Below are 21,901 nucleotides of genomic sequence, written 5' to 3'. Positions count from 1 at the left end.
TATGGTATGAGGTCAAAATAATGTTTTCTAAAGTTATCTAGGTTATAATTCTTTATCTAGACCTATTCTAGATATTATGGCGGTATTATTCATTTTGAATACAGCTAAGTTCATATGTTACTGTTTGTATTTCATTTTGGGTTTTCCCCCACCTTTTGGATGATGATGATTTGGGGAAAATGTGAAATATTACCACGATTCTAAAACTCAGGAGTATACCAGGGGCGCCTGGGTGGCTCAGTCGTTGGGCGTCTGCCTTCGGCTCAGGTCACGGTCCTGGGGTCCTGGGATCGAGCCCCGCGTCGGGCTCCCTGCTCCGCGGGGAGTCTGCGTCTCCCTCTCCCGCTCCCCCTGCTTGTGTTACCTCTCTCGCTGTGTGTCTCTCTGTCAAATAAATAAATAGAATCTTTAAAAAAATAAAAAGAAAAGAAAAGAAAAAATAAAACTCAGTAGTGTACTGGAGAAGAGTATGCAGAGTACGCCTCCTTGAGCCTTCAGTCTAGCCCGTGTCCTCCTTCTCTCCACCCAGTTCCCAGCCATGAGTCTTAACAGTACTTAGTTTGTTTTTCCTGTATTTTTTTCTGCACAAATTAGTAGATGCGTGTATATTTTCTTGTATCCTCCTCTCTCTCTTTTTTAAAGATTTTATTTATTTGAGAGAGAGAGAATGCACAAGAGAGTGAGCCCGAGTGGTGGGGAAGGGCGGAGGGAGAGGGAGAAGCAGAGGAGAAGCTCAGCAGGGAGCCCGGCGCGGGGCTCGGTCCCAGGACCCTGGGATCATGCTCTGACCTGAAGGCAGACGCTCAACCATTGAGCCACCCAGGCGCCTCTATCCTCTTCTTTCTTATATAAATGTAGTGTAACATTTTGCATTTTCCTCTTTAAACTTAAAGATACATCCTATACATCATTCCATAGCAGTTCAGTGAGATATTCCTCATTCTCTCTCTCTCTCTCTCCCTCTCTCTCTCTCTCTCTCTCTGTTTTTACAGCTGCATAGAACTCCATTTTGTGGATATAATTTATTCAATCACTCTTCTGTGTATGGGCTTCTCAATTGTTTATATTGTTTTGAAATTACACACAATACATCAACAAATAATCTTGCACATATGTATTTTTGTGGAGGCAAGTTCCTCCACAAAATGGGGAAGCAGCGCCTCTGTAACTAACTGTAAATGTAGCTTTGTTTGATATTTTGAAATTCCCCTTCAAAAGGGTTTTGCCAGTTGCATTTCCACCAGCAATGTATTAGAGTGCCTATTTTTCCACATTGTAAGCAACAGGGTATGTTACCATAAATTTTAATTTTCACCAAACTAATAGGTGAGAGGTGGCATCTCAGTGTAGTTTAACTTGTATTTTTCTAATTTGAATGAATTTGAACATGTTTTAATATGTTTAAGGTCATTTTTGTATCTTTTAATAGTTATCTGTTCATGCCTTTCCCCCCTTTTCTATCAAGTTTTTGGTCTATTTTCTCTTTAACTACCTCCCAGCTTTATTGAAGTATATAATTCATGAATAAAGTGGCATATATATGAAAGTATACAACATGCTGACTTGATATATGTATGGACTGTGAAGTATTTATTTACATATAAAATATAAATATATTTATGTAAATATAAATTTTCTAAAAGGCAAGGAACTAGGACAGTTAAAACAATTTTGGAGAAGAATAACATATAGGAGGAACCCCTCTTTTCAATTTGAAGACTGTGTGGTATTGGTGATGGGATAGATACATAGATCAAGCAAAAAGAAAAGAGAACCCACACATGTATGGCCAACTAGTTTTTGGCAGAGGAGCAGTAACAACTGCATGGAGGAAGGACAGTCTTTTCAACAAATGGTGCTGGAAAATTAGATACATATAGACCAAAAAAAAAAAAAATGACCTCAACCTAAACCTCACATACAAAAATCACCTCAAAATGGTCATAGATTTAAATGTAAAATGTAAAACTATAAAACTTTTTAGAAGAAAATACAGAACATCTTTAGAACCTAGGGCTTAGTGAGGAATTTTTTTTCAAAGATTTTATTTATTTATTTGACAGAGAGAGACACAGTGAGAGAGGGAACACAAGCAGGGGGAGTAGGAGAGGGAGAAGCAGGGAGCCCCATGCAGAGCTCGATCCCAGGACCCTGGGATCATGACCTGAGCTGAAGGCAGACACTTAACGACTGAGCCACCCAGGCGCCCCAAAACTCTTAACTTATAAAAGACCCTGTTAAGGTGTGAAAAGACAAGGTAAAAACTGGGAGAAAATATTTGCAAACCACATATCTGATAAAGGACTCATCTAGAATATATAAAGAACTCTCATTACTCAGCAATCCAATTAGAGAATAGGCAAAAGACAAAGACATTTCACTGAACAGGATATATGGATGGTAAATAAGCACATGAAAAGATGTTTAACATCAGTAGGCATTAGAGAGATGCAACTTAAGACCCCATGAGAGATCACTACAGACCTATTAGAACAGCTAAAATTTGAAAAATAGACAATGTCAAATGTTAGTGAGGACGCAGAGAAACTAGATCTTTCTAATAGGAATATAAAATTGTATAACAGCTCTGGAAAACAGACAGTTTCTTTAAACTAAGCAAATGGTGTGACTTAGCAGTTATGGTTCTAGATACTTATCCCAGAGAAATGAAAATGTATCTTCATAAAAACTGTACACAGATAATCACAGCAGCTTTATTTGTAATAGCCCAAAACTGGAGACAACCTAAGTGTTGCTCAATAGGTGAAAGGTTAAACTGTGGAAGTCCATATCATGTATTAGCAGCAAAAACAAATGAACCATTGATCCACAAAATTTAGCTGGATCTCAAGGGCATTATAGTGAGCAAAAACAATCTCAAAAGGTTACATACTGTACATTTCCATTTGTATAACATTTTTGAAATGACAAAATTATAAAGATGGAAAACAAATCATTGTTTGCCAGGGGTTAGGGATAGTGGGGTGGGCTAGGAGTGGTGGTATGACTATATAAAGGGGTAGCATGAGTGAGAACTTGTGATGACAGAAGAGTCCTCTATCTTGGTTATGGTGGTGGTTACAGAAATCTACACCTATTACAAAATGGCATAGAACTATTCACATTTTATCAATGTCAGTGTCCTGGTTGTGATACTCTTCTGTATCAAAGGGGAAAAGCTCAGTGAAAGGTATATATGACCTTTCCATGTTATCTTTGTAATTTCCTATTATTTCAAAATAAGTTTAAAAAAAAACACAAGTGCCAAACACATTTAAAAATCTATTAGAAATATAAGGAACAGGGGCACCTGGGTGGCTCAGTTGGTTAAGCATCTGCCTTTGGCTCAGGTCATGATCCCAGTGTCCTGGGATCAAGCCCCACGTCGGGCTTCCTGCTTGGCGGGGAGCTTGTTTCTCCCTCTCTCTCTGCCTGCTGCTCCCCCTGTTTGTGCTCTCTCTCTGTCAAATAAATGAATAAAATCTTTAAAAAAGAAAAGAAATATAAGGAACAGCTGATAAAAACATAATTTAAGAGGAAGTTTTAAATACAGTATATATCTTTCAGAATTTGCCAGTATAGTAAATAATAAAGAATGGTATACACACAAAATATAATAGAAACAACAAGCTTGATATTTTATGCACACCTATATGATATTTGCTTCCTGTAGAAAGTGCATATTCTTCTCTTATGCCCATTTGAACAACTGTAAAAATCAGTGATGAAAAAAATCATGAATTTTGTAATAAACAATTGGTTAAGAGGACATTAGGAAGATGGCAGAATAGTAAGTCCTGGACCCTCATTCCCCTCAGAAACAAACATATACAGCAACATTTCATAGATTCCCTTTTTGAGAAATTCAGATACTAATTGAAAGTCTCCTGCACCCCAAGTAAACATGCATCCAGACTCTGATTGCTGATAGATTGAGGACACCTTCTTGCCAGGATCCCTACCCATGTAACAGTGCTGTATGGTCAGAGAGAGACCTCTGCCCCCCAGCTCCCAGCTTCTTCCATGGGAGAGAAGGGGTTGGTTTGCATTTCTAGCACCCAGATTTTCTGAGGGGGCTCTCCAGAGGACTAGATTTTGTCATGACAGTATTGGAGCTCTGATGGGACTTACACAGTCTAGCTTCCCTGGGGGAGAACAGAGATGGCAGTTTAGACTGGTAGACATCATAGTATCTACCCCCTGCTCAGCACAGAGTGAGAAGATGAAAAATCCCAGCTCAGCTTCTCCTTGAGGAGGGAAAGAGTTAATCTGTATATCATATGCCCCAACTTTTCTAGGATTGCCTCAAAACTGGCATCAGTCTTGCTGGACTTAGAACCTTGATGATCTGATATAGTGTATCCACCTGGTGGAGAACAGAGATGGTGGTTTGGACTGATGGATGCTATACCTCCTCCCTCTGGCTTAGCATAGAGTAAGGAGACAAAAACATAGCTTCCTGCTGCTCCCTGAAGGAGGTAAAGAGTTGGTAGAGATGCCCAGAATCTCTGGCTAGACTGATCAGTGGAGGTTTTCTATATGAGGCCAGCCCATGAAGACTGAGGTGCCCGCTTTGTTTAATACACAGACAACAACAGAAAGAGTCAAGGAAATGAAGAATCAGGTAGATAAGTTTCAAATAAATCTCCAGAAGCAAACCCTAATGAAGTGGAGGTATATATTCACCTAATGGAGAATTCAAAATAACCATCATAAAGATGCTTACTGAGGTCAAAAGAATAACACACAAACAAAGTGAGACTTTCAACACAGTGGTAAAAACAGGTAATGGATCCTTGGGTGGCTCAGTCGTTAAGCGTCTGCCTTCGGCTCGGATCATGGTCCCAGGGTCCTGGGATCGAGCCCCACATCAGGCTCCCTGTTTCATGGGAAGCCTGCTTCTCCCTCTCCCACTCCCCCTGCTTGTGTTTCCTCTCTCACTGTGTCTCTCTCTGTCAAGTTAAAACAACAACAACAACAACAAAACATGTGAAAAAGTGCTCAACATCACTCAGCATCAGGGAAGTACGAATCAAAACCACAATGAGATACCACCTCAGACCAGTCAGAATGGCTAAAATTAACAACTCAGGAAACAACAGATATTGGCAAGATGTGGAGAAAGGGGAACACTCTAACACTGTTGGTGGGAATGCAAACTGGTACAGGCACTCTGGAAAACAGTATGGAGCTTCCTCAAAAAGTTAAACATAGAGCTACCCTGTGACCCAGCAATTGCATTACTAGGTATTTATCCAAAGGATACAAACGTAGTGATCTCAAGGGGCACATGCACGCCAGTGTTTATAAGCAGCACTATCCACAATAGTCAAAATAAGGAAGGAGCCCAGATGTCCATCAGCTGATGAATGAATGAAGAAGATGTGGTGTATGGAATATTACTCAGCCACCAAAAAGAATGAAATCTTGCCATTTGCAACAACGTGGATGGAACTAGAGGGTATTATGCTAAGCAAAATTAGTCAGAGAAAGACAAATATATGATCTCACTCATATGTGGAATTTAAGAAACAAAACTGATGAACGTAGGGGAAGGGAAGGAAAAATAAGGTAAGATTAAAAACAGAGAGGGACTAAAAGCATAAGAGACTCTTAACAATAGGGAACAAACTGGATACCTGGGTGGCTCAGGTGGTTAAGTGTCTGCCTTCAGCTCAGGTCATGATCTCAGAGTCCGGGATGGAGCCCTGCATTGGGCTTCCTGCTCTGTAGGGAGTTTACTTCTCCCTCTCCCTCTGACCCTCCCAACCCCCCAACCCCCGCTCCGCTCGTGCTCTCTCGATCTCTCTCTCTCTCTCAAATAAAATCTTTTTTAAAAAAACAATAGGGAACAAACTGAGCTGTTGAAGGGGAGGAGGATGGGGGCATTGAGTAAAATGGGTGATGGGCATTAAGGAGGGCACTTGATGGAATGAGCACTGAATGTTATATGCAAATGATGAATCACTAAATTCTACCCCTGAAATTAATATTACACTATATGTTAACTAACTTGAATTTAAATAAAATCTAAAATAAAAAATAAAAGCTTCCACAGCAAAGGAAGCCGTCAACAAAATGAAAAGGCAACTACTGAATGGAAGAAAATATCTGCAAATCGTGTATTTAACAAGGGGTTAATATCCAAACTATATAAAGAACTCCTACAACTAAATAGCAATAAAACAAACCAATTAAAAAATGGGCAGAGCATCTGAATAGACATTTTTGCAAAGAAGACATACCAGATGGCGAACAGGTCCATGTAAAGGAACTCAGTATCACTAATCATCAGGGAAATGCAAATCAAAGGTACAATGAGATATCACCCTGCACCTGTTAGAATGGTTATTATCAAAAAGACACGAAATAACAAGTGTTGGCTAGGATGTGGACAAAAGGGAACCCTTGTGCACTGTTGGTGGAAATGTAAATTGATGCAGCCATTATGAAAAAAACACTATGGAGGTTCCTCAAAAAATTAAAAATAAAACTATGATATGATTTAGTAATTCCACTACTGGCTATCCAAAGGAAACAAAAACATGAAATTGAAAAGATATCTGCACCTCCATATTCATGCAGCATTATTTACAATAGCCAAGACATGGAAGCAACCTAGGTGTTTATCATTGGATGAATGGATAAAGAAAAACACATATTATACATAATATATATATATATACACTATTATTAAGCAATAAAAAAGGAAATCTTGCCATTTATAACAACATGAATGGACCTTGAGAGAATTCTGATAAGTAAAATAAGTCACTAGAGAAAGAGCAATACCATATGATCTCAATTGTATGTGGAATCTAAAAACAAGCAAAAATATAGACACAGAGAACAAATAAGTTGCCAGAGGCAGGGGATGAGAAAGTTGGTGAAATGGGTGAAGGTGGCTAAGAAGTACAGACTTTCAGTTAGAATAAATAAGTCCTGGGGATATAATATACAGCATGATGACTAATTAATACTGTACTATGTATTTGAAAATTGCTAAGACAGTTTAAACTCATCGTAAGAAAAAAAATTATAATTGTGTGGTGATGGATGTTAACTACACTTACTGTGGTAACCATTTCACAATATTTGCAAATATGAATCCTTATGTTGTGCACCTGAAACTAATGTAATGTTATATGTCAATTATATTTCAATAAAAATAAGCTTAAAAATGAAGTTTGAGGGGCACCTGGGTGGCTCAGTCATTAAGCGTCTGCCTTTGGCTCAGTTCATGGTCCCAGGGTCCTGGGATTGAGCCCCGCGTCGGGCTCCCTTCTCCATGGGAGGCCTGCCTCTCCCTCTCCCACTCTCCCTGCTTGTGTTCCCTCTCTCACTGTGTCTCTGTCTGTCAAATAAATAAATAAAATCTTTTTAAAAAATGAAGTTTGAACATACAAAAAGCTAAATTTTTATCAAACTAATTTCATACTTTGTCTTTATTGTGGGCATAATTACATTCATGTGAGGTTATGATGACGTGATCTGGGTTTTCTGTAAATTATTTTTAAAATAATTTCTTTCCCATCTCACTGGGCCCTAGAGAATGTGGTGGAGTCTGACTCCAGGCAACAAGGATATTCTCACAAGCAGTCCTATAGGAACAGGAGAGGATGTTGGGTCAGGTCTGAGGAGAGGAATGACCTATCCAACTCTAGCAACAGGGCAAAACCCCTGGACTCCAGGAGCATTAATACATATCTGCAGCAATCCAAATTTTTCTTTTTCCACATTGTAATTTCCCTTTGCTCCAAAATACGGATAAAAATGTAGAGCCTGGACCCGGCTGTGCTTTGAGGAATTAAGGGAAGGGCCTGGGTCTCTGCTGCCTGAGGCAGCACAGAAAGGACAATAGCTGCTCAGGAAAGACAGGGGAAAGCAGTAAGTCACCATCAGAGGTTTTAGGGGAGCAGATGGCTGGTGACTGCTGACACAAATGATTGGAACAGGCAAACATTCATCAGAATCCCCCAAATGTAATGGGGAGAGGAATCAGATGAAAAGGTATACTTCCTAGAGGCAGTCACACACAATGCAGAACTGTTGTCACCCAAACTTCACAAGAAACAGACCTTTCAACGGGGAGATTTCACAATGCAAGTTACATCTAACTGCTTTCTCCTGCCCACATTTAAACTGGCCTCCTCCCCTACCATAGTCTACCCTAATGTGGTTCAATCTTCATTTCCTGGAATTCAAGATTTTATAAACGTTTTATTATTTACTTGACGATTTACAAATATTTAGCAGTCAGGGCCTTGGGGTGGCAGAGTTGGCTAAGCATCTGACTCTTGGTTTCAGCTTAGGTCGTGATCTCAGGGTCCTGGGATAGAGCACCCTGTCGGGCTCCAAGTTCAGCAAAGAGTCTGCTTAGGATTCTCTCTCCCTCCCTCTCTTCCCCTCCCCCCCAAATGAATAAATTTAAAAAGTGTTTAATATTAATACTGCATCTAAGTAAGATTTTGGTTGTGTTAAGGAGTAGCAAGAGGCATTCTGCCAAGGGAATGAATCTGGACCTGTATTTTAAGGTTAGCTCCAGTTAATTACTCACGTGATAGACATTTATTAATCATTTACAATATGCTGACTCCAAGTACTGAATAGGATGACAACCTGCTATTCCATGATGTCAAGATGTAATAGGAGAAAAGACATTTTTGTTGATGATAATTACATGATTTGAGAACTCATAAAATAGAGGTCAACTAGGGACATATTGAGTGCCTTCCCTATCACTTTTTACCACAAGAATAGGCCCATGAGGGAGTGAAGAATGGAGATTAAATCGTACCTGAGGAGTGATGCAGGTTCCACCACTGACCGGTTCTGGAGCAAATTTTCTTTGCTTCCTCATGAACAAGATGGAGGTTTCATGGGGAAGTTGGGAGGATTAAGATGAGAAAATGAATGCAAAGTATTTTACACAGTTCCTACCACAGAATGAATAACATTAATATTATACTTGCTTTGTGCTTCTTCACAGAGAAATATTTACCACCTCTAAGCTCTGTTACCTGTAAGTGGAGAGATTCCTTCTGATGTTAGTCAACAAGTTATTAATTTCAATGAATTAAAAAAATAGAAAAACTGTGGGTTGGGATCTGTATACTGTTATAAGCATAAATACAGTTTTCTGAGTCTAGGTGATGTTCATCACACATGAGACATTTGGAGGTCTGAAATTCATCCCATGAAGATTAGTAAAGAGTAAAGGCTATGAAATCTGCTCTAGAAGAAAAAGAAATGAAACCTTTTGAGTGAAAGGGAGAAAGATTCTACGAAGTTCTTGGAGATACTGGGAAGTAATAAATTGGATATACATACATCATGTTAAACATCTGCCAGATTTGAAAAGGTACATGAATTTAACACTTGCCCCTTGACCTTGGGACAATCAGGGTCTTCTGGCTTCCCAGGTATACTACATCCCACAGAGTCCCAGAACAAAATGGACTCAATAACTATGCCAAGTGCAATCTGAAGAGATGTATAATCTGAATAGGGTTTTATTTATTTTTGTATTTAAACACTCATTTCATGAATGTACATTTGTAAGACAAATTAAAATGATCACATAAACAACTGTCCTCATAATAGGTAGTGGTTGCTTGCAAAATGAAAGTAATAGATCCAGGGAAATGTGGTAGCATATGTCAAACAACTTAGATGAAAGATGGCATGTACTAAAGAAGTTTCTGGTGAATGGAAAAATAGGCCCAAGACAAAGACACTGATGTCTACAGATGCATGTGAAGAGTTCAAATGAAATGTGGAAAAGAAAAAGTAAAATATTTAATATATTAAATAAATAAAACCTTAATTACTAAAATGAATAATAAAAGTGGATGAATCCCTCCCCCTACATTAGTATATTTTCGTAGACAGCATATTTCTATTCAGAGCCAGTGGAGCCATCAATTCCCACTTCACCTTTACTTCCCTGAACATCTCATTCCCATTCAGTGCTTCAGATGTTTGATATATTTAGCTTCTTCCTGCTACTACTTCTCTTATGGCTCTGATTCTTCCTCTTCTTCCTCTTCTTCCTCTTCCTCCTCTCCCTCTTCTTCCTCTTCCTCTTCCTCTTCCTCGTCCTCTTCTTCTGGCGAAGCCTCTTCCGCTGCCTCTTCTGGGGGCTTTACTGCAGCCTCTTCTGGACCCTTTTCTGTGGGCTCTGGAGGAGCTTCTCTTGAACGTTTACACATGATGATGACACAAACAATTATGATTATTAATATTAGGGAAAAAAGTATGAAAAATAATATGACCATATAGTCTAAGTAACTATCTTCATGTTTGGCAACATTGATAGTGTTTCCAGTTTCCTGTTGTACAACAGGAGAGCCACTGTCCACACTACCCCCAGTTCCTCCAGTTTTGCAGTCAGGTGGGGCATAGCCAGCCTCACAATGACAGTGCTTTAAATTGTTGCAAACTCCTCTCCCATTACACATCTCTTCTGTATCACAATCATAGTTGAGCGCATCATGATTGACGCAGGAGTTATTCATACAGATTTTTTCTGGGGCACAGAGTGTGCCAATTTGCACATAACCATCATCAGGGATATCAGTATCATTATAGACATCCATGCTCCAACACCAGTCATCCTTATGAGGGACCTGGATCATTGTTTCCATGGGTTTGATCGATGGTACATGTTTAACATTTGTACATATAATTTTCCCACAATATATATTTTCACCTGTACACTTAACATATTCCTGGTTACCTAAAGTGGGAAGGCCACAGTTTCCAAACCGATCCCCTTTAGTGTTCATGTGAATGTAACAGTCTTCTGGGGCAGACCTTGCAGGGTATCCAAAAACACTTACACATTGAAAATCCGGGGTCTGGCACACACCCTGAATGCAATAGTGAACTCTTTGACAAGATGTACCATCTTGCTTGTATGTGTTGGTGGGGCATCTGTCAGAGGTACCATCACAATATTCTGGGAGGTCACACTCTCCAGAAGAAGGACGACACATGGATCCCTTTACTAAATATTGACACGTGTCATTACAGCAGGGCCCAGGACTGCACTTTGCTTTTTCCTTCAGCCTACAAGTTTGGTCACAGCATGGGTTGTTACCACAGTCAGGTCCACAGTCACACTCCTCATTCTCCTCCAACACACCATTCCCACACGTGGCTTGCCTACGCAGGCGACCTTTGGGCCGAGGCTTGTTAAATAGGCAGGCCCCTTTGTGTTCCCGCAGGAACTGATAGAAGTGGTCAGAGCTGCAGTTGCTGAAGCCACTGTCTTTAGTGATATTTTCATGCATGAGGCAAAAGCGTTTATCTTTACAAATGCAGGCCGAGTGGTCGTGCTGAATACCCAAGTTGTGCCCAAGCTCATGGACCATGAGCGCTGCAAACAGGAGGACATCTTCATGATGGAAGGCTTCAACAGCTGCTGCAAAGCCTCTTGAACAGGCACCATTGAGAAATGCCTGTCCCACGTCCTCTTCAGGATGATGTCCCACGATCATGTGGGCAACATCGTGCTTCACACGATGGAGGAGCTGCTCCTGTCTCCAGCTATTGAAATTCCTGAGTGTAACTCGCAAGTCCGCTAGGACTTCTGTGAGGTCCCCCTCGGTCCAAATCTCCATTCCAGCCAGCACCACCTCGGTGTTTATTTCCCGACTGAAGATGTTGGCCAGAGCAGTGATGTCCATTACTCTCTGGACTGTCTCATTGACGTTACTGCCCCACATTTGGAACCGCTGGTTGTTGACCACGACAAACATCTCCACGTACTTGGTGTGTGACCAAAAGGAGGACAGTGCCTGTAGACTTCGAGGCTTCCTGCTCCCTTGTTGCCGGCTGGTGGACACCACTTGGCTGCCTTTGGAGGTGACACTACAGGAGACTCGAGCTTGGTGTGCCATGGTGTACAGTACATGTTCAAACCGTTTTGAAGTGTCCATGGGCTCAATGCCATAGGGTTTCCCCTCCTTAATCAGGATGCCCCTGAGGCCTGAACAGGTGTTGAGGGAAACAAAAGAACCTGGGACTCCTTCTATGTAGCCTTCATAGTGACAGTCATGCGAGATGAAAGGCGTTTCTTGCCCCAGGACACCATTGTGGTAGCTGAAGACTGGGAAGTTATTCACAAAATAGTCTCTCTTCACCTTCAGGTGAATCACCTGTTTCTGGCCCTGCATTAATAGCATATAGGATGCCTTTTCCCCTGGGTCTTCCCTTCCCTTGACTGTCAGACCCTTGGGGATGACTGTTTCATAAGAAGAGTAATATACAGATCCAGGGTCACAGTACAAGCTTGGCAGGAAAATCAGTACCAAGACCAGCATGATCCCCAGCCTGACACACGGAGGTCCTGGCACTACTGGTGCCCGCCTCGGGGACACTTGGGGAGCCCAAGTCTGAAGCACTCTGCCAGCCTCATAGGTAACCACTTGGTATTTCTGTAGAGAAGACAAGGAGGAGGCAGAGTGTCTCAAAGGAGCTGCCACTGACGTGGCCATCGTGAATCGGTCGACGGTGTGTGGCCTCTGTCCATCAGCAGCAGCTCTCCCTGACACAGAGACCCTCAGGCATTAGCTCCAGATCTATGCTGGCTGCATAAAGGGTGGCAACTGCCTGGCTGTGAGAGGCATAGCCTCTGGCTGTGGCCTTTCCAGTCTTTCTGATCTGTTATCCTTCAGATAGCGTCCTTTCTATGTGACTTCCTTCCACAGCATCAGCTTCAGTGCTCCTTGGCTAAGGGCCTTTTGGCATGATGGACTGATGTAATCATGAAGGACTGCAAACGCTAAAAGGCAAGACCCTACCTTGAGAGTGGAAACAAAACCTCCATGCCTTCTCAACTGTGCCACACGGAATGCCCCACCCCCACCCCTCCTGTCGTCCGTTGCTTGGCTAACTCCAAGTGTTCCAGGCCAGGGGGCTTAGACATCTTCGGAGGGCACACTCTGTTGCTCACTTCCCCTCCTTTGAAACTCTTGCTCTGTAACACATGGACATCATAACTCAGATTGTTCTTTATCCCTGGATGGCATTATAGTGATACGCACATCTCACGGGCCAGTCTGTTAGATAAGGCAAATGGCCACAAGATAGACCCAAGTGGGCTGGTGACTCATGGGGCCAGGGTCAATACCCCTGTTTTAACATCATCAAAGTTCGTTTTCCCAAGTTCTGTTTATAAAACTGCCCAAACGTGTGTAGGGGCTGCCAATAGAGCGGCCTCCTCTTAGGCGTGAGTATCATGGGCACGTTGGTGGGTGAGTCCAGGCCCACACCCTTCTCAGGATATCCCTGACATACTGGTATGCTAAGATTATGCCTGTTGTAAACTAGGTATCCTAAAAGTCTCTCCTGTGTTAGAATACGGCCTCCATGTGTTCGGTGACCACTTCTGTCTGTTCCTCTTTATACCCTCAGGTCTAGAAGAGTGCTTGTCCAAGAGTAGATGAACAAGAATTATTTATCAAGTGAATAAATGACTCCCAGGTTATGAGTCCTGTGATGTCTCATCTGTTGTGTGTTGTTTGTACTTGCTCGATGCCTGCCCTGAATGGCTAAAAATGTCTTCAGGAAAACCCATAACCATGCTGACTAATGGCACATTTGTGATCTCAATATGTACCTCTTCTTACATTTAACCTTTAGCCAGCAGTTCACTCTCATGATTTCTTCCGGCCCCACCTTTGGCTGAGAAAAATAGAAGCAATCCAAAGAGTACTTCCACATGTAGGTGCCAGGTGAGCCCACGTGTATCTAGATTTTCCTCCTACTATAGTGGATAAGTTGTCCATGCTCCAATCTAAGGCCAGTCCCTCTGCTTGTATGCGGAGTCTCCTTCCCTTTCAATTTCTCGTGGACTTTGTTTGCTTTTCCAGTTGTCCCTTCTCCCTTTTCCATCTTAAACATCTGTTTGTCCATTAGATCCAGTCTCATTATATGCTGTAATATCTCACCTTTATGAAACCGTCCTTCTCAGCCCGTATCATTCTCCAGTCGCATCCAGTTTCTCTTCTCTGTTTCATAATGAAACCCTTTGAAAGAGTGTATAAACATTCTTGTTCCAGTTTGCATCACTACTTTTTTCTTTTCTGAAATGTTTAACTTTGAATCACAGCACAAACACATTACATGCATAAAACAGAAATTTATTTTACACTGAATTATTAAAAAGAGGGAAGCTGAGCCAGGCACAAAAGGACAAATATTTTTATTTATTTTTTTAAATTTTTTATTTACACACAATTTAACAAATGGTGTATTATTAGTTTCAGAGGTAGAATTTAGGGATCCATCAGTTGCATATAACACCCAGTGCTCATCCCATCAAGCGCCTTCCTTAGTGGCCATCACCCAGTTACCCCATCCCCCCACCTACCTCCGCTCCAGCAACCGTCAGTTTGATTCCGATGGTTAAGTCTCTTATGGTTTTGTCTCCCTCTCTGTTTCCATCTTATTTTATTTTTCCTTCCCGTCCCCTGTGTTTATCTGTTTTGTTTCTTCGATTCCACATATGAGTGAAATCATATGATATTTGTCTTTCTTTGTCTTCTTTCACTTAGCATAATACCCTCTAGTTCTATCCAAGTCATTGCAAATGGCAGGATTTCATTCTTTCTGATGGCTGAGTAATATTCCATTCTATATCTCACATCTTCTTTATCCATTCGTCTGTTGATGGACATCTGGGCTCTTTCCATACTTACCATACTTCGGTCATGGACATCGGTGCTATAAACATTGGCGTGCATGTGCCCCTTGAGATCACTACGTTTGTATCCTTTGGATAAATACCTAGTAGTGCAATTGCTGGGTCATAGGGTAGCTCTGTGTTTAACTTTTTGAGGAAGCTCCATACTGTTTTCCAGAGTGCCTGTACCAGTTTGCATTCCCACCAACAGTGTTAGAGGGTTCCCCTTTGTCCGCATCCTTGCCAACATCTGTTGTTTCCTGAGTTGTTAATTTTAGCCATTCTGACTGGTCTGAGGTGGTATCTCATTGTGGTTTTGATTTGTATTTCCCTGATGCTGAGTGATGTTGAGCCATTTTTCACATATCTGTTAGCCATTTGTATGTCTTCTTTGGAGAAATATCTACTCATGTCTTCTGCCCATTTGTTGACTAGATTTTTTTGTCTTTTGGGTGTTTGAGAAGTTCTTTATAGATTTTGGATACTAGCCCTTTATCTGATATGTCATTTGCAAATATCTTCTCCCATTCTGTAAGGTTGCCTTTTACTTTTGTCGACCATTTCCTTTGCTGTGCAAAACTTTTTATCTTGATGAAGTCCCAGTAGTTCATTTTGGCTTTTGTTTCCCTTGCCTTTGAAGGCGTGTCGGGCAAGAAGTTGCTGCAGCCGAGGTCAGAGAGGTTGCTGCCTGTGTTCCCCTCTAGGATTTTGATGGATTCCTGTCTCACATTTAGGTCTTTCATCCATTTTGAGTTTATTTTGTGTATGGTTTAAGAAAGAGGTCTGATTTCATTCTTCTGCAATGTGGCTGTCCGGTGTGAGTTATATATCAATAAAGCTATTGTTGAAAGTCAGTAAAGTCAATAAATGTTGAACCCTTGCAGCCCAGGAGTAAATCCCACTTGGTCATGGTGAATAATCCTTTTAATGTACTCTGAGATCCTATTAGCTAGGATCTTGGAGAGAATTTTTGCATCCCTGTTTGTCAGGGATATTGCTCTGTAATTCTCCTTTTTGGTGGGGTCTTTGTCTGGCTTTGGGATCAAGGTAATGCTGGCCTCATAGAATGAGTTTGGAAGTTTTCCTTCCATTTCAATTTTTTGAAACAGCTTCAGAAGAACAGGAATTAATTCTTCTTTAAATGTTTGGTAGAATTCCGCTGGGAGGCCATCTGGCCCTGGCTCTCGGTTTTTGATTACTGCTTCAATTTATTTGCTGGTTATGGGTCTGTTCACGTTTTCTATTTCTTTTTGTTTCCATTTTGGTAGTTGATATGTTTCTAGGAATGCATCCATTTCTTCCAGATTGCCTAATTTGTTGTCATACAATTGCTCATAATATTCTCTTGTAATTGTTTGTATTTCTTCAGTGTTGGTTGTGATCTCTCCTCTTTCCTTCATGATTTTATTTGGGTCCTTTCTCTTTTCTTTTTGATAAGTCTGGCTGGGGGTTTATTGATCTTATTAATTCTTTCAGGGAACCAGCTCCTAGTTTCCCTGTCATCTGTTCTACTGTTTTTGTTTTTGTCTTTTTAGTTTCTGTAGTAATTGATTTCTGCTCTAGTCCTTCTTATTGCTCTTCTCCTGCTGGATTTAGGCTTTATTTGCTGTTCCTTTCCCAGCTCCTTTAGGTGTAAGGTGAGGTTATATATTTGAGACTTTTCTTGTTTCTTGAGAAAGGCTTGTATCGGTATATACTTCGCTCTTAGGACTGCCTTTGGTGCATCCCAAAGGTTCTGAACTGTTGTGTTTTCGTTTTCATTTGTTTCCATGTATTTTTTTTAAATAGTTCTTTAATTTCCTGGTTGACCCATTCATTCTTTCGTAGGATGCTCTTTAACCTCCATGTATTTGTGTTCCTTCCAACTTTCCTCTTGTGATTACTTAATGCAAGTTTTAAAGCATTGTGGTCTGAAAACATGCATGGTATGATCTCAGTCTTTTTGTACCAGTTGAGACCTGACTTGTGACCCATTGTGTGATCTGTTCTGGAGAATGTTCCGTGTGCACTTGAGAAGAATGTGTATTCTGTTACTTTAGGATGAAATGCACTGAATATGTCTGTGAAGGCCATCTGGTGCAGTGTGTCACTCAAAGCCCTTGTTTCTTTGTTGATCTTCTGCTTAGATGATCTGTGCATTGCCGTGAGTAGGGTGTTAAAGTCCCCTGTGATTATTGTACTATTATCAATGTGTGTTTCTTTAATTTTGTTATTAATTGGTTTATATAGCAGGCTGCTCCCAAGTTAGGGGCATAAATATTTACAATTGTTGGATCCTCTTGTTGGATAGACCCTTTTATTATGATATAGTGTCCTTCTTCATCTCTTATTACAGCCTTTGGTTTAAAATCTACTTTGTCTGATGAAAAGATTGCTACTCCAGCTTTCTTTCGATGCCCGTTAGCATGAAAAATGGGTCTCTACCCCCTCACTTTCAATCTGGAGGTGCCTTTGGGTCTAAAATGAGTCTCTTGTAGACAGCATATCGATGGGTCTTGTTTTTTTTTTAATCCAGTCTGATACCGTGTGTCTGTTGATTGGAGCATTCAGTCCATTTACATTCAGAGTAATTATTGAAATATACTAAGTGCCATTGTATTACCTGTAAAATCGCCGTTTCTGTAGATTGTTCCTTCCTGATCTTTGTTACTTTTGGGCTCATTCTTCACTCAGAGGATCCCCTTTACTATTTCTTTGCAGGGCTGGTTTAGTGTTCAGGATTTCCTTTAGTTTTTGTTTGTCCTGGAAACTCTTAATCTTGCCTTCTAGTCTGAATGACAGCCTTGCTGGATAAAGGGTTCTTGGCTGCATATTTTTCCCATTTAGCACATTGAATATATCATGCCAGTCCTTTCTGGCCTGCCAGGTCTCTGTGGACAGGTCTGCTGCCAGCCTTATGTTTCTACCCTTGTAGGTTACAGACCTCCTGTCCCGAGCTGCTTTCAGGATTTTCTCTTTATCTCGGAAATTTGCAAGCTTCACTATTGTATGTGGAGATCTTGACCTATTTTTATTGATTTTGAGGGGGTTTCTCTGTGCCTCCTGGACTTGAATGCTTCTTTTCTTCCCCAGATTAGGGAAGTGCTGAGCTATAATTTGTTCAAATAAACCTTCTGCACCCCACCCCCGTTCATCTTCTGGGACCCCCTATTATTCGAATATTAATTCACCATATGGTATCACTGATTTCTCAAAGTCTCCCTTCATCATCCAGTAGTTGTTTTTCTCTCTCTTTCTCAGCTTCCTTGTTTTCCATCATTGTGTCTTATCTATCACTGTCTCTCTATTCTGCCTCATTTATCCAAGCTGTTAGAGCCTCCATTTTTTTACTGCATCTCAGTAATAGCATTTTTAATTTTCACTTGATTAGATTTTGGCTCTTTTATTTCTACAGTAATGGATTCTCTAGTGTCTTCTAAGCTTTTTTTCAAGCATATTTTTTATAATTGTTTTGAATTCTAGTTGTGACATCTTACTTATATCCATATTGATTAAATCCCTGCCAGTGAGTAGTACTTCCTCCTGTTCTTTCTTTTGCGGTGAGTTTCTCCATCTCATCATCATGTCCAGAAAAGAATAGAAGAAAGAGAGAAAAGACGAAAATAACAACAACACCACCAGAAAAATACAAACAAAGCTCACCAGAAGTAAACAGAAACAAACAAAAATAAGAAGAAGTCAATCAAGAAGTAAAACAGAACAAAACAATAAACTAGATCCTGAGTGTATTTTGGTTTGTTTGTTAAAAGAAACTAGATCTCAAAAATAGGAAAAAAAGAAAAACTTACGTAAATATATATATATATATATATATACACATATATATATATAGTGTGTGTGTGTGTATCTCAATGTGTACATATAGATCTCAAAATAGGAAAGAATGAAAAACTTTTATATATAAATATATATTTCTATATAAATGTATATATAACATATAAGTATAAAATATATATGTTATAATAATATATGTAACATATATAATAAAAATACAATAAAATACAATGGAAGGAAATAAAAATAAAGTATACATGAAACATTTTAATAAGAACAAAAAAGGAATTAAAAAAATAAGAAAATACCTGAAAAAAATAAAACTGAAAGACTAAAGAATAATGATTTAAAAAAAATAACCGTGAATGCTATATACTGTTTTTCCCAAAAGCTGAAGTTTTGCAGTTCCCTATGATTGGTAAACGTGGTGCTAGCCAGTTGTTCCGGCTGATCTTCTGGGGGAGGGGTCTGTTGCGGTGATTCTCAGGTGTCCTTGCTTGGTGGTATTGGACTCCTGTTACCAGGGGGCAGGGCTCAGCGCAAGCAGCTCCAGATTGCGCTTTGTTGCGTACTGTTTTGTTCTCTGAAGGTTTTCAGCACTGACGGGGTGGGGGGTATGGAAATGGCGGTGCCCCGATCTCTAGCCCCCCACCCCCCACTCTTCAGGGAGCCCTCACAGAAATGCAGTGAATCACTCTTGTCTCCCTGGTTTCCGACCAACCTCTTTGCTCACGTGGCCTGTGACCGAGCATTTTTATCTCAGGCACCCCACCCAATTTTGAGTCTCCAAACTTTACAGACTCCTGTGGTGCAGACCCATGCCATTCCCTCCGGGGGAGGGAGAGGGGGGTCTCCCTGTGCTTCTGCCTTTTGCTGGCCCCTGCCCAGAGAGCGGTCAGGTCATGCGAGCATGCAGCAATTCAGTTTATGGCAACACGGAGCAGAAAGCTGGCTCCTAGGCTTGCTGTTTTCAGCCCACTTCCCGGCTCGGATGCCTGGAAACTCTGCCGCACTGCGGCACCCCCCCACCCCGTTCTTCTAGTGACCCTGGGGATCCTGGGGCCACGCTGTCCGCTGTCCGACGTGGGAGTCCACCCCGCTTCTTCGCCACCTGAGCATCTTTAAGCCAGGGACGTTCCCCCACTGTAGCAGAACTCTAAAGATTCCGATTTTGTGCTCCCTTGCTTGTAATACTTTGAGGTAGCCTCCTTTAGCAAGCTCCCTCCCCTCTGCCCTCTCTACCTATATATTGCCCCGGATTCACATCTCCACACCTCCTACCTTCCAAAAAGTGGTCACTTTTCTATTTGTAGAATCGCAGCAATTCTTTTCTCAGACCTCCGATTGATTTTGCAGGTGTTCAGAATTTGATAATTATCTAGCTGAATTCCAGGGACCAGATGAAATTAGGGTCCCCTACTCCTCTGCCATCTTAACTCCTCCTCTGTGATTTCATTTTGATGAGGTTCCTCAAAAAGTCAAGTCCACAGAGAGAGAAAAAGTAGAATAGAGTTGACCAGGAGCTGAGGAAAAGAGTAACGGGGAGTTATTATTGTCTAATGGGTACAGAGTTTCAGTTTGGGATGATGACAAGTTCTGGAAATGGACGGTGGTGAAGGCAGCACAACAGTGTGAATGTACTTAATGCCACCAAACTGTACACCAAACTGTACACTTAAAAAATGGGTAAGATGGTTAATTTTATGTGATGTATATTTTACTGAGACATGGAAACCGCTGTGTAGGTACAACCCCAATGAAGTAATCAACAGTTTTAGCTCCATAGAAGCCACCCATGTGTGCCATTGCCAATCACAAATCCTCCTGCTTCAGAGATAGTCATGATCCTGTCTCTTACGAGAACTACTTTCTCACTTTTTAAAAAAATTGTTTTGCTTCCTGAATATGCATCCCGGTGTAATTGTATAATTTTATTTTACTTGTCTCTTAATAACACCGTTGTTGAGATACAGCTCACAGGCCATGATATTCTTTGTTTAAAGAGTCCAGTTCAGGGGCGCCTGGGTGGCTCAGTTGGTTAAGCGTCTGCACATTAAGGACTGCTCAGGTCATGATCCCAGGGTCCTGGGATGGAGCCCCAAGCCGGCTCTCTGCTCAGCGGAGAGCCTGCTTCTCCCTCTCCCTGCCATTCCCCCTGCTTGTACTCTCTCTCTGTCAAATAAATAAATAAGATCTTTAAAAAAATAGAGTCCAGTTCAGTGGTTTATAGTATGTTGAGAAAATTATACAACCATCACCGCAGTTGATTTTAGAACATCCTCTTCACCCTCTAAAGGAAACCCTCCTATTCATTAGCAGTCCCTCTTCATTCCCCGCCTCCCTGAGCCCCTGGCCATCACTAGTGTACTTTCTAGCTCTAGGACTTTGTCTGTTCCGGGTATTTCATAGCAATGGACTCCTACAAGTTGTCGTCTTCTGTGACTTACTTCACCTTGCGTGTTTTCAAGGATGAGCCATGTTGTAGCATGTGTCACAACTTCATTTCCTTTGGGCCAAATAATAGATTCTTTTTGAATGAAGGAATATGCCATGTTTTATTTTTTCAACCCATCAGTGGATGACCATTTTGGTTGTTTCCACTTTTTGGCTATCGTGAATAACACTGCCGTGGACGTTTGAGTACAAGTTTTTGCTTGGACACATGTTTTCATTTCCCTTGGGTAGGTGCTTGGGAGTGGAATTGCTCAGTCATGGGTTAACTCTATGATTAGCCTTTCGAGGAACTGCCCAACTGTTCTCTAGAGCAGCTACGTAATTTTACATTCCTGCCAGGGTGAACGAGGGTTCCAATTGCTCCATATCCTCACTGGCATTCGATACTGCCTGTCTTTTCGATTTTAGCCGGAATCCCGGTGGATCTAAAAGGGTATCTCTTTGTAGTTTTTTTTTTTTTAATAAGGTGTTTTTTTTTTTAAAGATTTTATTTATTTATTTGAGAGAGAGAGAATGAGAGATAAAAAGCATGAGAGAGAAGAGGGTCAGAGGGAGAAGCAGACTCCTTGCTGAGCAGGGAGCCCGATGTGGGACTCGATCCCGGGATTCCAGGATCATGACCTGAGCCGAAGGCAGTCGCTTAACCAACTAAGCCACCCAGGCGTCCCTCTCTTTGTCGTTTTGATGTGCACTTTTCTGATAATTCATGATATTGCACATCCTTTCATATTCTTATTGGTCTTTTATTTCTTCTTTGGAGAAATGTCTATTCCCGTCCTGTGCCCTTTTAAAATTGGACGTCTTTTTCTGGTTGAGTTCTAAGAGTGCTTAATATTTTCTGGGTACTAGTCCCCATCAGATATATGATCTGTTAATATTTTCTCCCATCCTGTGGGCTGTCTTTTCACTCTCTCAGTGCTGTGTTTTCTCTCAGAGCAGAGAAGTATTTCATTTTTCCTTCCAATCTTTTTTATTGAGTTGAAA

General features: G+C 41.0%; 2 protein-coding genes across 4 annotated transcripts in view; one reads left to right on the top strand and one right to left on the bottom strand.

Moving 5' to 3' along the window:
• Window positions 1-21,901, top strand: part of TMEM116 (transmembrane protein 116) — a 181,490-nt gene that overhangs the window by 69,479 nt on the left and 90,110 nt on the right. The window contains exon 11 of one of the 3 annotated variants that reach the window (XM_035724020.1): window positions 13,420-13,493. The exons of 1 other annotated variant lie outside the window; for it this stretch is intronic. In XM_035724020.1, coding sequence (XP_035579913.1) covers window positions 13,420-13,425 — 6 coding nt within the window. In that variant the 3' untranslated portion in view covers window positions 13,426-13,493. Of the gene's footprint in view, window positions 1-992; window positions 2,065-13,419; window positions 13,494-21,901 lie in introns of those variants that run through there. One more of the 3 variants, XM_027575601.2, reaches the window with a different exon arrangement.
• Window positions 9,463-13,397, bottom strand: LOC118356283 (disintegrin and metalloproteinase domain-containing protein 1a-like). The gene has a single exon (XM_035724014.1). The coding sequence runs from the start codon at window positions 12,498-12,500 to the stop codon at window positions 10,017-10,019; it is 2,484 nt and encodes an 827-aa protein (XP_035579907.1). The 5' UTR covers window positions 12,501-13,397; the 3' UTR covers window positions 9,463-10,016.

The sequence above is a fragment of the Zalophus californianus genome, chromosome 14, assembly GCF_009762305.2.
Source record: "Zalophus californianus isolate mZalCal1 chromosome 14, mZalCal1.pri.v2, whole genome shotgun sequence".
Classification (NCBI taxonomy): domain Eukaryota; kingdom Metazoa; phylum Chordata; class Mammalia; order Carnivora; family Otariidae; genus Zalophus; species Zalophus californianus.
This window is presented reverse-complemented; position numbering and strand designations above follow the sequence as displayed.

Excerpts from the sequence above, each read along its gene's own strand:
- LOC118356283 (XM_035724014.1), bottom strand. The coding sequence starts at position 12,500 with ATGGCCACGTCAGTGGCAGCTCCTTTGAGACACTCTGCCTCCTCCTTG.